The 14,545-nt window shown below is 52.8% G+C and overlaps 2 protein-coding genes across 2 annotated transcripts in view; both read left to right on the forward strand.

Annotated features, from left to right (window-relative positions):
- EDC4 (enhancer of mRNA decapping 4) overlaps window positions 1-10,175 on the forward strand; it is a 33,176-nt gene extending 23,001 nt beyond the window's left edge. The window contains exons 22-29 of the mRNA XM_064723196.1: window positions 611-791; window positions 2,671-2,826; window positions 3,512-3,627; window positions 4,284-4,449; window positions 5,592-5,778; window positions 6,904-7,123; window positions 7,794-7,957; window positions 9,217-10,175. Coding sequence (XP_064579266.1) covers window positions 611-791; window positions 2,671-2,826; window positions 3,512-3,627; window positions 4,284-4,449; window positions 5,592-5,778; window positions 6,904-7,123; window positions 7,794-7,957; window positions 9,217-9,409 — 1,383 coding nt within the window. The 3' untranslated portion in view covers window positions 9,410-10,175. The remainder of the gene's footprint in view (window positions 1-610; window positions 792-2,670; window positions 2,827-3,511; window positions 3,628-4,283; window positions 4,450-5,591; window positions 5,779-6,903; window positions 7,124-7,793; window positions 7,958-9,216) is intronic.
- A 767-nt stretch (window positions 10,176-10,942) lies between these two features.
- NRN1L (neuritin 1 like) lies at window positions 10,943-13,962 on the forward strand. The gene is made up of 3 exons (XM_064723149.1): window positions 10,943-11,061; window positions 13,279-13,441; window positions 13,521-13,962. Exons 1-3 carry the CDS (start codon window positions 11,004-11,006, stop codon window positions 13,804-13,806), a joined length of 507 nt encoding a protein of 168 aa, XP_064579219.1. The 5' UTR covers window positions 10,943-11,003; the 3' UTR covers window positions 13,807-13,962.
- The last annotated feature ends 583 nt before the right edge of the window (window positions 13,963-14,545 follow it).

The following is a 14,545-nucleotide window of genomic DNA, read 5'->3' on the forward strand; positions in this document are numbered from 1 at the left end:
GAGCTCTGTGCTCTCCAGACTGATGATTTCTTTCTCATACTTGCCTCTGCCTGCAGCAGGATAAGCTGTTCCTGTCAAAGAAAGGATCACAGGGGGATTGGCCTTGATGTGTGTGTCTCCTTGTTCCTTCCCCTTAAGGGTCTGTCCTCACACTCCTTGAACTATTTCAAGCAGTGAAGAGACAACATTTATAAATTTATACTTGTCCAGTTGTTTGTTCTCAAATAAATGAGTGAAAAAGTGCTCTAAAGAAGCCTCCTTAGTGTACTGATTGCACAACTCTTGTGAGTGTTTGAGGTCATTGTTTACATTTATAGGCATCAACACTCTCAGTACCTGGCCAAAAGTGAGTAAAATCTGTTTTGAAGGGCGTGTTGTATCTAACCAGTTGATATTCTAAGCAGCCATGTATTAGTTCCATGCAGGAACCTTGTTTTATCAGGATATTCCTTGGCACAGCGGTTCTTGGGAGCAGGCACTAAACTGGTCCTGTTTGCTGCGTTGTGTGTTACACTTCACTGCCAGGCAGAGGGCTTGACTCAATTCTGAGCAGAAACTGAGCTGACCTCCAGTCCTGTTGGAAATGAGTGCTTGTCCTGTGCACATGTAGGTGACAGCAGAGTTCCAGGAGGAGGTGATGTGCATCCTGAGGAGCCAGCAGCGCGAGCTCTCGGAGCTGCGGCAGACGCAGGTGGAGCTGCTGCAGAGGCTCACGGATCACCTCGACGCCATCCAGAGCTCCCTCATGGGCCACATGGAGAGGGTCATCGACTCCCAGCACGAGCAGGAGCGTATCCTTGTCTGCAGGTGTTGAGGGGAAGCTGCAGGGCAGACTGGGGGTGTGAGGAAGACTCAGGAAGGTCAAGGATGTGGGAGCGTGGGGCTGTAGGTGCAGTGCAATTGCCTGGCTGCAGTGTCACTACTTCAGTTCCACTCAGGGCAACAAACTCAGAAATAGAACAGAACTGACAGTTTCTCTGTGCCACTAAATCTTAGTTACCCATAAGCCATAAGTGCTGCAGTTCTGGTGTAGACCAGAGGTGCACTTGGTACATTATCCCACCTCAGGCAGTGGCCAGTTGCACAAGAGTAATCATGGGCTGATCCTTTCCTTCCTTTCCTCCTTAAGGCAAGTCAGTACTTGCACCAGAAGCAGCATCTGGCTGCCATTCTGCATAGCTGGATATAAAATTATCTTATTTGTCCACATTTATTCATATGGTGGCCTACAGGTGCCTTATGTGTTTTCTGAGAAGTATTTTCTTTTGCTGCTTTCAAACCTGGTATCCAATTATTTGTATTGTGTTATGAATTATTGGTTCCTGTGTACATTTGCTGCACTGAATTTGATTATGTTCCCCAAACTGAGCAGCTCCAGTCTGAAACCACTCCTAACTTCTATGACAATAGCTTTCTCTATTAATTAGTCTCAGATTTCCCTTTTCTGACCATCAGTCTGATATTCACAGGTAATTTAGATACCTTTCTACTGAATTTCAGTGTCTAGAGCTGTATTGTAGTATACTAGAATAATTTTTCCTTTCTCCACAACTTTATGCATGGACTTAATTTTGTCAGCAGCTAGAATTGTCATTTCATTGTTTGCTTTGTTGGAGTTTGAGGTGTTAGTTTGTTTAAGATGTGTTTGTGTGTTGGCTCCTTCGGAGAGGTTCCTTGTTTCATTAGGTGTGAGTAGCCTGAAGCCTGGATTTGCTCCCATTACTGTATCACTTACATCCACTAATTCCATCCTATAGAAATATTTTTGCCAACTTGCTGTTTATGGATATTGGGCTTGATGGTTTCTGGTGTCCTGGTTTTGGCTCGGATGGAGTTAATTTTCTTCACAGCAGCTCATGTGTATTATGTTTTGGATTTGTGACCAAAACAATGTTTTGGTTTTGATGGTTTTGCTGGTTTTGCTTTTTCTAAGCCCTGTCAGGGCCTTCTCTGTTTCTCACACTGCTCCACCAGGCAGAGGCTGGAGGTGATCAAAAGTTGGGATGAGACAGAGCCAGGACAGCTGACCCCAGTGACCAATGGGGTGCCCCACACTGTGTGATGCTGTGCTCAGCAGTAAGGGCTGGGGAAAGGAGGAGGAAGAGAGGACACTTGGATTGATGGTGTTTGTCCTCCCCAGCCACTGTTAGGCATGAGGGAGCCCTGCTTTCCTGGGAATTGCTGAACACCTGCTCACTGATGGGATGTACTAAATGAATTCCTTATTTTGTTTGGTTGGCATGTGCAGCATTTGCTTTACCTCTCTTAAACTGTCTTTACCTCAACCTATGAGCTTGCTCACTTTGACCCTGCCAGCTCTCCCCATCCTGCTGCAGAGGAGTGAGTGAGTGAGTGACTGGCTGGGGCTGAGCTGCCAATGGGACACCAAGTTAACCACAGTATGTAGGAAACAGAGCTGTCCAGATTGCTTGAGCTGTCTGACTTTTCTTTCTTACCTTCCAAAGCTCTTTTCTCTCCCATATGAGTTGTTTAAGAGCACCCTGTTTCAGGAACACAGCAGTAATGTTATCAGACCACTCTTTCACCAGAGCTGCACGTTTGCTCTCACTGAGCCTCTGGAGGTGAGGCTACCGTCCATCTTTGTGGACAGGGGTGTTGTGGGTGGACAGGAGATGTGTTGTTGTGCTCCTTGACCCCAGGTCTCATCAGAGAGGAGGCTGGAGCGGGTGCTGCTGGAGGGGCAGCAGCGCAATGGGCAGCTCCAGGAGCAGCTGTCCCAGCAGCTCTCACAGTCGCTGTCCACGGCCGTGTGTAACCGCCTGGAGAGGACCATCCGCGAGGAGATGAAGAAAACAGTGCCCCAGTGTGAGTGTGGCTGGGGGCTGGAGCCCTGCAGGGAGCTCCATTGGGATCAAAAGCACACTGGGGAGGTGCTGGTGCTGTATGAAGCAGGATTTAGGCTGTGTGAGCACCAGCAGGCTGCCGTGGGCCCCAGTGTCATCTGAGAAGAGGGGCTGTGGTTTAGGAGCAGTGTGAGGCTCCCAGAGGGAATGCCTTTCCAGAGAGTGTGGTCTGACCTGCCATAATAATCTCTAAAGCCTTTGGAGTCTGTTCAGTGCAGGAAGGTGAAAGATGAATTTGGAAATGCTGAACATGCTTGAAGTTGTCTTTGCCCTTTCTCGGTGCACTGGCACCATGCATGTAAGGAAATGTTCCAAAAACTGCTGGTGGGAAAGCCTGCAGCCAGTAGCTGCCTAAGGCTGGGCTACCTGCTATTCTGGGTCAGGTCAACTATGACTTTGTCACACCAACTCTTAAAAAACCTTCAAGGCTGGAGGTTCCACAACTTCTGGTGACTCTAGAGCTTGTACCACCTTTCTAGCAAAGACTTTTTTCAAATGTCCAACCTTAGTTCCTCAAGCAGAGTTTGTGATCATTGTCCCTTGCTATGTCATATCCAAGAATCATTTGATTCTATTTTCTTTTCTGGGCTTTGAAGTGTGACTTTAGGCTTAAATCTGCATTTTTGTCCTGTTTTTGTTATGCCTAGGCATTTCCAAGAGCATGGACCCTACAGTCAGCCAGCTCAGTAATACTATTGCTACCAAGCTCACTGCTGTTGAGGGCACACTGAAAGAGAATATTACCAAGCTAGTGAAATCAAAGGTAAGGAATACCAGAGGAGCTTTTCCAGGGCACACAGAGTTGGGTAGCACTGCCTGGGTAGCAACTTCTTAGGCCTTTTCCCCTCACCTCTGTCTCTAGGTAATGTCAGTTTAGCTGCCAGTAGTCAAAGCTTTTTCATGGTCTCATTACAAGGACAAGCTCTTTGCATGCTCCCCTGCCCACTTTGCCTCATTAACACTTTTTTCATTTACCAAGTTGTTCATTCTTCTAGAGTAGAAATTCTCACCACAGCAGTGACTTTTAGGGCCAACTCAGTCAAGTGGCAAACATTTGACTGGCTGCATTCTGTTCTCTGTATCTACATTATTTAGGGAGCACAGGCTGCTTACTTACCTTGGCAGGGAATTAGGGTTTTTTTGGGAAGGAAGGAGGAGAAGGGGAAAGGAGCTGTGCCACCTTCCCTTGCTCTAGAGCAGAAGTGGTGCTGGTTTTGGGCAGCCCCTGAGCAAGCAGAGTTGTGCCTGCTGGAGTCACAGTGCAGCCTGGCCAGTGGGAAGAGCCAAGGGAACAGCCTTGGACACTGGGCTGTCCTTACCTGGTGTGTGTGTGTGGCAGGGACCTGGTGTTTGCTCACACCCTTAGTCCTGGAGCAGACTGTAGTTAATTTTCTGGAATCTTCTGTGTGTGCTTGTAAGAACCTTACAGACAGTGTTGTGAGGGCCACAGCTGACACTCTGCAGGGACCCATCCAGTCAGCCTACAGGGAGGCCTTCCAGAGCGTCGTGCTGCCAGCCTTTGAGAAGAGCTGCCAGTCCATGTTCCAGCAAATCAATGACACCTTCAAGCAGGGCACACAGGAATGTGAGTAGGTTTTCTTCTTCAATTCTTCTCTGCACTATTTGCGTTAGTGGCTGGCAACACATTGTTTTTGCCTTTCAGAGTTTCACTGGTGAGTGTTTAACTTCTTAGCCCTTCCATGTGTTCTGTTTCATATTTGGGAAACAAAAGTGGGGAGGTTTTTGTGGGTGGTGCTATAAGAGTACAGATTCACTTCTGGTCTTTGTAGCCCACATAGCAAAGCACTGAGCTGTGTTCTGGGAATCTGTGACTTCATCTATTGAGTAGGAAAAGCCCAGCTGCAGGACTATCCCATCCTGGTGTCAGGAACATGATGAATGGAGAGGATAGCAATCCTACAGCTAGGCCCTCCTCTCAGAGGAGTAATGGATTAGAGAAGGTTTAGAGAAGGGTACCAGGGTGACCAGTGGTTAAATAGTGGCTGAACAGTGTGGACATAGGCTGAAATAGAGCATACCCTTACTAAGGAAAACTATACACTCATGCACTGCAAAAGATCATTCCTGTTCTCAGGCTTGGGATGCAGATCCTTGGCCTTTGGGGAGGCTGGGCAGGTATTATTTTGCAGAGCTGGTTTCTGAGAGGACCTGAATGTGACCAGTGCTAGCACAGTGATTCTGTTGGCCATAGGTCTGCAGGGTGTCTCCAGCTGCTGTTAATTTTGCACCCTTCCTCTTCCACACAAGTCTCCCACAAATACGAGAGCTTACATTCTTCTCCCTTTTAATCAGGCCAGTTCCTAAGATATTTTAAAATACAGGTTTTAAATCTTTGGAGACATGATTTCTTTCTTGTCAGAAAAGTTTCCCCTCTTTCTTTATGAGCATTGAACTAATGCAGATCCCACTTCCCACTACATATGAAATAAAGCACCCTCACTCCTGCCTTTATGTCCTCTGAACAAGGAGTGCCTGTAGAAGTCTGTTGTAGGAGAACTGGTGGGTTTGTTGCTGTGTGACGGAGACACTGGAAGATGGGTTTCTAGTTTGATATAATATGGTCCAAAACAAGGCTTGTGCTTCTCCTCTGTCCTGTGCTCATACACGGGCTCAGCAGTTGGAGTCAGAGTCTGCCAGCTGGGTTTCTGCCCTGATCATCCCCACAGGCGCAGATGGCTCAGACCTCTCCCTCTGTGCCTGTTGCAGATATCCAGCAGCTGGAGGCTCACCTGAAGAACAAGAAGGTGCGTGAGCAGGAGGTGCGGGAGCCGCTGCTGGGGCAGCTGCGGCAGCTGCTGAGCGCCCTGCAGAGCAGCACGGAGCAGCTGGCCTCCAGCGTCACCGCCAGCGTGCACGCCGAGCTGCAGCACCAGCTCCACCTCATCGTGGGCAAGTGAGTTGGGACAGAGGTGCCACTGAGGTGTACAGCGAGCCAGGAGTGCTCTAGGGCTGCTTGTTGGCCCTGCACTGTGGCAAAGCAAGTGGGCTGGTGGCTGTTGCTCACAGAAGGTTTCCCAGCTCTCTTGGGAAGCTCAGGGCCTGCTTTTCTCCAGGTCCCACGTGCACAGTGGAGAACAGAAGGATCAAAGGCCCCATTAAACAGACTTATATCTGAGCACTTCCTGAAGATCATTTCAGAGGAGTCTTGTCTTTACTCAGTGTCCTCAGGCATACAGTCTCTGCAGGCTACTCTCTCTCCCCACAGCTGCTCTGCAGCAGTTTGTGCTTTGCCCTCCTGGTTTCAGGATGGGATCCCAGCAGTGCCTCCAGCACATTCACACTGTGAGGCAGTGGCAGATTGCCAGGCATTGGGATTGGCTGGTGGTCACCTGTGGGGCAGAACAACCCTGTATTTTAGAACAAATGTCAGAACACACTGGGGTCTTCAGTGCAGGCCAGAGTTGCCAGGAAGGCCACAGGCTAAATCCTGGTCTTGTTACATAGGCTTTGCTTGTTCCCAAAGAAGCCCTGCTTTTCTATCTGTGGTAGAGCAGGTTTGATGCTTTATACCCTTTGTGAGAGGGGAGAATCCAGCCCTTGAGGGAAGAGGTGTCACACAGAGCAGCAGAGTCTGCACTGTGAAATCCTCTTGTGTGGAGAAGCCACAGGCACACTGTAAGTGTGTTCTCATTTTAAAGGTGACATGTGCACACAAGGAGCTGCATCTGACAGATCTCCTGCAGGAAGCTGGCCCCATTTGGGGATAACCCCACAGCTTAGTCTCCTTGCTTGTAAGCCAGAGACATTAAAGATTTAAAACACTGTTTGATGAGACTTAGTTCCCTGAAATGTCACTTCCCTGCACAGAATCCCAGCATCTTCCAAGTACACGCTGGGATGTTGTGGTGTTGGCCACAGAGTTGCCTGTGCCTCAGATCTGTTTGTATGAACCCTTAGGGAGCCCCACTACAAAAAGCAAAGCAGCCTGTGTTTTCTCACTGGTATAAGCTTTGTGCAGTGTTATCCCTGAGCTCTTCATTCTCAGAGGTGCCCATGGGTTCTGTTTTGTTTTTTTCAGCATGCAGGAGTCTATTTTGGCCCAGGTGCAGAGAGTCATTAAAGGAGAGGTGAGCCTGGCCATGAAGGAGCAGCAGGCAGCTGTCACCTCCAGCATTGTCCAGGCCATGCGCTCGGCAGCCGGGACACCCATCCCCTCCACTCACATGGACTTCCAGTCCCAGCAGACTCACATCCTTCAGCTGCTCCAGCAGGGACACCTCAACCAGGCTTTCCAGCAGGTACCCAGTTTTCCTGGTAGTCATGCACTGTATTGGGGATTGAGAGGAAAAAAAATCCTTGGGGTGGGCACATAATGTCACAACAGCTTACACAGGAGTTGACTTAAAAGACCTGTGGCAGTGGAGTGCTTGAGGGGTGCAGTTGTTCTCATGCAGGTGGAGCCAGAGCCATGCAGGTTCCATGATTTGGTAGCAGTTAAGTTCCTTCACCGCTGCCCATGTCCTGCCAGGACGGTGTCAGTGCTCCAGTGTGTTCTGCCGTTGGCACTGACACGTGGCACACACAGCTTCGTAAGCCTCTCCAGGCACATCCACCAGCTGGGGCCTGACCTTGCCTTTGACTTTGAGCATGCAGGCAGATCCCTTTGAGCTGCTGCAGACAAACTCTTCTGGGAGTGATAGCAGTGCTGGCCCTGCTCCATGCTGCTGACAGTAACCTGCTCCTCTCTGTGTGATTGTGCTCTGTTCAGCTTGGAACAGACACAGGTGTCCTCAGAGCACAGAGCAGGAGCCTAAAGGTGGCCCTGCTGGCCTGTACAACAGAGGTGCAGAGATTTTTGCTCCCAGAAGAGGCTGTTGTGCCACTGAGCATCCCAGAGCTGTCACTCTGTCCTGTGTCCCTTACCTGCCTGTTGGTTTCTGTGCATTTCTAGCTGTGTCTTCTTTGCAGGCTCTAACAGCAGCTGATCTCAACCTGGTTCTCTATGTCTGTGAGACTGTGGATACTCAGCAAGTATTTGGACAGCATCCATGCCCACTGTCCCAGCCTGTGCTGCTCTCCCTCATTCAGCAGCTCTCCTCAGATCTGGGCACTCGTACAGAACTGAAGTTGAAGTGAGTATGACCAGTGAACTGGGTTCTGTTCTTAGCCCTGGCTTTAAATTCAGTGCCTAGAAGTGGAAGGTAGAACTCTGACAAAAGTTGGAGTTTCTGTAGCCTGTTACTGGCATGTTTAAAGCCAGTGTAACTCAGAAAAAATATGTCAGCACTGCCACAGAAAGCTTTGCTGCCCTGAGGTAGTAGGAGAGCCCAGCAGTAGGTGCTGGTACCTCTGTAATTGTAACCTGTAAATATTTGCAGCCTGTGCAGCAATCCCCATTCCCCAAGGAATGATTTCCTTGTGGAGGCAGAAGAAGGGACAGTGCCATGTTCCCTGGACAGTACAGTGTCCAGGGCAAGTTTGCTCTGTCCTCAACTCCTAACCCATCACTGGACTTTGTGTCAGCAATTTCTTGTCGTGACTGTCAGAAAGGCTCAGTGGGAGGCTGCAGCAGGAGCTACTGGTATCATTTCTGGTAGATGTTCCAAGCAAAGCCTCTGTGACAAAATAGTGACTGTACTGATACTTGCCATGAACATTTTTAGTGTCTGAGTCAAAACCCTGCTATCTGCCCTTAAAAGCTGAATTGTTAAGGTACCTACAGGTTTTGACTATGGCTGGTATGGAAAAATTACTTAAATTGAGTTTTTAACTCAATAAGGATAAGCAAAGCTAGAAAAACTGAAAATACCTTCAAGTTATAGGCTAGTAATTGGGGTAAAAGCTGCTGCTGTAAAGTTTAAACTGGATTGTTTTTGAAAACCTGCAGTGACCACATTGCCTTACTCAGGCTGTGGTTTAAAAGCAGATGGCTCATCTGAACTTCAGAGTATCTTGTTGGTAAAAGTTTTGATCTTATCCCACCCCTTCCTGATGGATTTTATTGTAACCCTACACAAACTGAGCCTCACTGCTGAGGGGTTTTACTGTCTAATGAGTGACTAATTTTGTTTAAAGTTATTTAAGAAAATATCTACTGAGAGTCACTTCCAGCACTGTGGGGAGTTCTCACTGTCTGCTGCCTCTGCCTTGGTTCCAGCAGCCAGGTTGTGGGGCAGGTGGGCAGGCTGGGAGCTGTAGGCTGACCTCACATGTTTAGGAAGGGATAGGTGGACTCTGCTGTGAGTCAGGAACATTGATTTCGTGACAGCTGAACATACTGCAGAGTTTGGGTGGAGCAGGGAGCAAAACTGTATCTTCAGCACTAACACGAACTGAATGGGATTGGGATCATATTCTGGGTTTGGTCCTAACCTCTCTCTCTCTCCTTCAGCTACTTGGAGGATGCAGTGATGCACCTTGACCAAAGCGACCCCATCACCCGAGACCACATGGGGTCAGTCATGAACCAGGTGCGGCAGAAGCTCTTCCAGTTCCTCCAGGTGGAACCCCACAACCCTCTGAGCAAGCCTGCGCGTCGCCTCATGATCATGCTGCAGGGCCTGGTCACCCCTGGCATGACCTAGGAGCCTGCCTGCCTGTCTGGGGGGCTGCTCCACCCGAGCCCACCCTGCAGATCTGTCGTTACTAACGGCGCCTGGCTGGTGTCGAGAGCTCTTGCCAGGAAATCATCGACGCGTGTGTGATGTCTCTAAGGCGAACACCATCTGTGTATAGTTCCAAATAGTCACTGAACATTCACTTGGCTTATTTTTCCTAAATAGCCTCTTTTTTGAGAGTTAAATCTCTTCTTCACCTGCCCATCCGTCCCCAAGGCTGGCTGGCAGTCCACGTCTCGTGCAGCAGAAGCCGATGGATTCCTTGGCCCTTTAAAAGTTTGGGTCAGCACGGGAGCAGCGAGGCGTGTGCTGAGCCCAGGGCTGCTCCTCGCTGGCCACAAACCTGTACCCACACCTTCGGGAAGGGCTCAAACCCCTCCTCCCTGGCAGGCTGCAGGCACAGGGAGGAGGTCAGCTGAGCGAGAGGGGTTAGATAGAATTCATTAATTAGTTAGTTGCTCCGCGGTTCGTTAATTCCAGATCCACAGCGGAGTGCCCGGCCCACCTGGCACATGAGGCAGGTTTGGGCAGGGCTGATACCTCTGGAGTGCCCTGGGGAGGGGCTCTGGGTCAGGGTGCTGAGGCAGCAGCAAACTGCAGGAGCCCTGGGGGGCCACGGTTCTGTTGTGCATTGGAGCATGTCCATGTTTCAGACATTAGTTTTGATTTTACACCGAGGTTTTTCTTTTTATCTAAATTTTGAAGTTTTGGGGGGTTTTGTTGTTCTTTTTTTTTCTTTTTTGGTTTTTTTTTTTTTTGGAAATAACATTGAGAACAATTCAATAAAAAACTTTTTGAGAAAAAACACATGGAGACCTTCTTCTGTTGTGTGATGGAGGGAAGACTGAGGAGTCTTTTAGGATATCAAACTATCTCCAGGCTGGAGCCCGAGGTGAGGGGCCACTGTCACCTCTGTCTTTCCAGATTTTTTCCTTAGTCTCTGCTCAACCTTTTCTGTGTAAGTCCAGCAGGGCATAGTGGTCTCTGCTTCCTGGGAGGGGCAGGAGGTGATGGCTGCGGGAAGAGGACATTAATTCCCCTTTTCACAGCAAAAATGTCTCTGGCTGCTCCTCCTTCCTGGAGAAGAGGAGGCTCTGGGAAGATCTTACAGCACCTTCCCAATATATACAGGAGCTCCAATAGAACTGGAGAAGGGCTTTGGACAAGGGCATAGAGTGACAGGGCAAGGGTGAATGGCTTCACAGAAGGCAGGATAAGATTGGATATTAGGAAAAATTTCTTCCCTGTGAGGACAGTGGGCCGCCGGTTGCCCAGAGAAGCTGTGGATGCCCCATCCCTAGAAACGTTCACAAGACCGGGTTGCATAGGGCTGGAAGGGGTCCCTGCCGGGTTGGACCGAGATGGTTTGCACGGTCCCGTCCAACCCAAACCATTCTGTGATTCCGTGGACGGCAGGGGCCGGGGTGCAGCCCCGGGGTCTCTCCGCCCCTCGGGGGCCGGGCCGGGGCGGTGCCGGCGGGCCGGGGGCGGGCGGCGGGGCCGGGGCTGCCGGCGGCGGCGGGCGCGGAGCACTCGGCGGCGGCGGCGCGGGGTCCGCACCATGGGCGGCGGCTGCTGGCGGCTGCTGGGCGTCCTGAGCCCGCTGCTCCTGCACCTCGGTGAGTGCCGCGGGGCCGCTCCGGGCCGGGCTGGGAACCGACACCCCGGGCTCTCCCCGCCGGGCTGGGGGCGGGCGGGAGGCAGCGGGACCCCGGCCGCGTCCCGCTCCCTCTGTAGCTGCGGGGAGCGGGCTGCCCGGTTGCCCCTCGGCTGAGCGATCCATCCACTCCTGTCCCGTGTCTGAGATGCCCGCCAAGGAGGAAGGCGGCTCCGCGGCGCTGTCCGGGGTGTCTCTGCTCCGGCAGGGACGGTTCCCGAGCTCTGGCTCTCCAGCCCTGCGTGCTCACCCCAGCACCCGCTGGCTTTCCAGGCTGCCCTCGTTCAGCGGGGCCGGAGCCATCCTGATCGCTGGGGGATGTCACCCGGCAGGTCCTGAGCCTCGCTGGCACCAGCGTGTCCCATCCGCACTCCCGCTCCTCCGAGCGCCGAGAGGATGCGGCGCACAGCGGTACCCAGGGACATCCCTGCTCTGAGGAGAGATGGGGAGCCTGGGATTAACCTGGTCCGGCTGCACGGACGATGAAGGACAGGGACCACCAAACCCCTGGCGGATTTTAGGCTCAGAGGGTGGCAGACTCCAGCCCTTCCCCAGGAGCAGGATGGCTGCATTCGCTGGGGAGCTCGGGATGCTCTGCAGCGCCCTGGGAAACTTCCCCCGTGCTTTTCCCTTGGGCTTTCTCCCTGACGGAGCCGGGGGCAGGTTTTTCCCCACGGTTTTGCAGCGGAGCAGCGGAGATGATTTGCTCTCCTGCTTTCTCCTTTGCTCGCCCTGCCCAGCCTCGTGCCGAGGGAGCTGAGCAGAGGGAAGGGCTTGTGCCGGATCTCAGAGGAGCCCGGGAGGGGAAACCTCAGCCTGCAGCAGGGAGAGGCTGAAGGGAGGCTTCATCTGGCCCTGCCAGCGGCTGGGTCCTCGGGCTGGTGGGAGGCAGGCTTGTGCCTGGCTGGGTGAAAAGAGGAGCAGTAGAGCACGTTCTCTGCTGATACCTGCGATGTTTGTGACCCACGTGTCTGGCATCAGTCCGAGGCTTTCCTCGGGGCTGTGCTCTGGGGATTCTCATTGCAAACACCTAAAATGCCCTGTGATCGTGTCAGGCTCACCCTGGTGTTAGTCTCGACTTTGCTCAGGACCCTGTTCCAGGGGTGCAGGTGTGGGGTGCTAACAGCAAGGCACACGGCTTCCTGGAGACATCCCAGCTGCCTCAGCAGTCACCAGGAAACTTTCAGCTGTTTCTGGGGTCACCTTTCCACAGGGGTCCCCTGCAGGGTTCTCCTCAATTAGAAACCTCCCTGGTGCACACCCTTGTCACTTCCAAAACTGTAACTCCTGTGAATTGGCACAGAGACCCCACATCTTCTGGCCTACAGGACCTCTGGGGCAGAGCTGAGGACCATGCAGGTTTTCTCTGTGACCCAGTCACACACCAGCTCCTTTTGGGCTTCCCACTGGTTGTGGATGCACTGGCAGTCCTCATGAACACACCTGTCACCTTTGTCCCATGTCCAGCACCAGGGCTTGGCCAGCGCCAGTGGGGAATCGTTTGTGGAGCAGAGCAGGGGCTTCTCAGAACGGAGCAGCCAGACCTGCACTTGTGCCTTTTCCTTTTGTACTTTTTCTTGCTCTTTCTCTCCCCCACTTCCCCTCCCTGTTTTCCCTTTCCCTTTTCTCTTTATCCTTTCCCCTTTCCCGTTCATCTTTCCCCTTCTGTCTTTCTGTTCCTCCTTCCCCTTCCCACTTTTCCTCTTCCCCTCCTTTTCCACTTTCCTTTCCCCTTCCCCTTTCTCTTTCCCACTTTCCCCTTCTCTTTCCCCCTTCCCCTTTGTTTTCCCCTTTCCCTCTCTTTCCCACTGCAGTCAGAGCAGGGACTCCAGCTTGCTGAGCCTTTGCTTTGTTTTTTTCCGTTGTAGTCACAAATTAATCTTTGCTGTCAGGGGATAAAGGCCGGGACAGATGGCTCTGGGGAGAGCCGGGGAGGCCCGAGGTGAATGGCAGCACCGCTGCGGGGCCATCACATCGCGCCGGGGCCCCGGGCCGGGAGCGAAGGGTCACTACAGTGTCCAGGGAGGGATGGCACTGTCGGGGGGATGTGGAAGCCTCTCGGCGCGTTTCAGAGCCCGGTGTCACCCCCGGCCGGTGACACGCTCACACTCACCCCTGAGCCGAGGGCTGTCGGGGCTCGGCGGGGCTCAGCTCGGTGTCTCCTCTCTGTGCCCCGCAGCCGCGAGCCAGGAGCCCGTCAGCATGGCGGGACAGTGCGACACCATCTACAAGGGCTTCGCCGAATGCCTGCTGAGCCTGGGGGAGAGCATGGCCCAGAGCGTCCGGCAGCAGCAGCAGGAGGAGGGCGGCGACGAGGCGCAGGAGCTGGACGCCATCTGCAAGTGAGTGTCCGTGTGGGAGCCGCTGGGACGGTGGGGTCACCGCCGCCAGCATCGCCCCGACCGCCGCCCTCCTCCGCAGGTCCTGGGATGATTTCCACACCTGTGCCAGCGAGGTGCTGTCGCGGTGCCCCGTGGAAGCGGCCACCGTGTGGGAGTCGCTGCGCCAGGAGTCCCGCAAGATCCAGTTCCAGGGGAACCTGCAGGAGCTGTGCAGCGCCCGGGGCCGCCTGGCCAGCGCCCAGAGCTCGCCGGCCTCCGAGACCAACCAGGCCACGCTGCGGGGCTCGGCCGCCGCCCTGCGCCCTCACCCGCTGGCCCCGCTGGCCCTGCTGGCGCTGCTGGCGCTGCTGCTGCCCCGGCTGTAGCCCCGCTCGCCCTCGGGTGCCCAGGTGAGGCCGGGCCCGTTCCCCCGGCTGCCCGCCGGTCCCCGCCTCCCTCCCGGGCATCCCTCGCGGGGCACGGTCACTCCTGCAGCACTTCAGATGGATTTATATTTATATTAAAAGACACTTTTACATTTCTCCTGTCTCTCTGCCATGGGATGCCCCTTGAGCCCCTCCCAAGCTCTGTGTTTGCTCTGGGGACTGGAGAGGAGGTGCTCCCTGCACCAGCCCCCAGGAAGGGTCAGTGGGAGGGTCTGGGACTCCATTCCTCCAGTGTATTGCCCATGGCTATGCCAGGGAGTCCATGGGACCATGGACAGCCCCAGGAGGGGACAATTCCCACTGGTGCTCCCTGGCTGCTGCTTTTCAGGGCTGGGCCTAGCAGATATTCCCTTTAGAGTTGGGTCAAATGTTTTATTCCTTTTAAAGGGCACCTCAGGAAAACACAGGGTGCAGATTTCTTTGTCTTTTTGGCAGCCAATAGCTTGTCCTCTGATGGACAACTCCAGTGACATTTTCCGTTTTCCACACCTTTTATTTTGGTCTTGCTGTATTCATGGTCATGAAGAAAAGTATGGTTTGCAGGGGAGAGAGAGGCCTTTTTTGTTTTTTATACCAAGATGATGGAGGTAAAAAAGCTGGGGAACTGGAAATCTTGTCCAGGTTCATAGGGAACTTGAAGTTAAACCAAGATGATTTGTGGGCGTTTAACTTGGCTAAA

The sequence above is a fragment of the Zonotrichia leucophrys genome, chromosome 11, assembly GCF_028769735.1.
Source record: "Zonotrichia leucophrys gambelii isolate GWCS_2022_RI chromosome 11, RI_Zleu_2.0, whole genome shotgun sequence".
Taxonomy (NCBI): Eukaryota; Metazoa; Chordata; class Aves; order Passeriformes; family Passerellidae; genus Zonotrichia; species Zonotrichia leucophrys.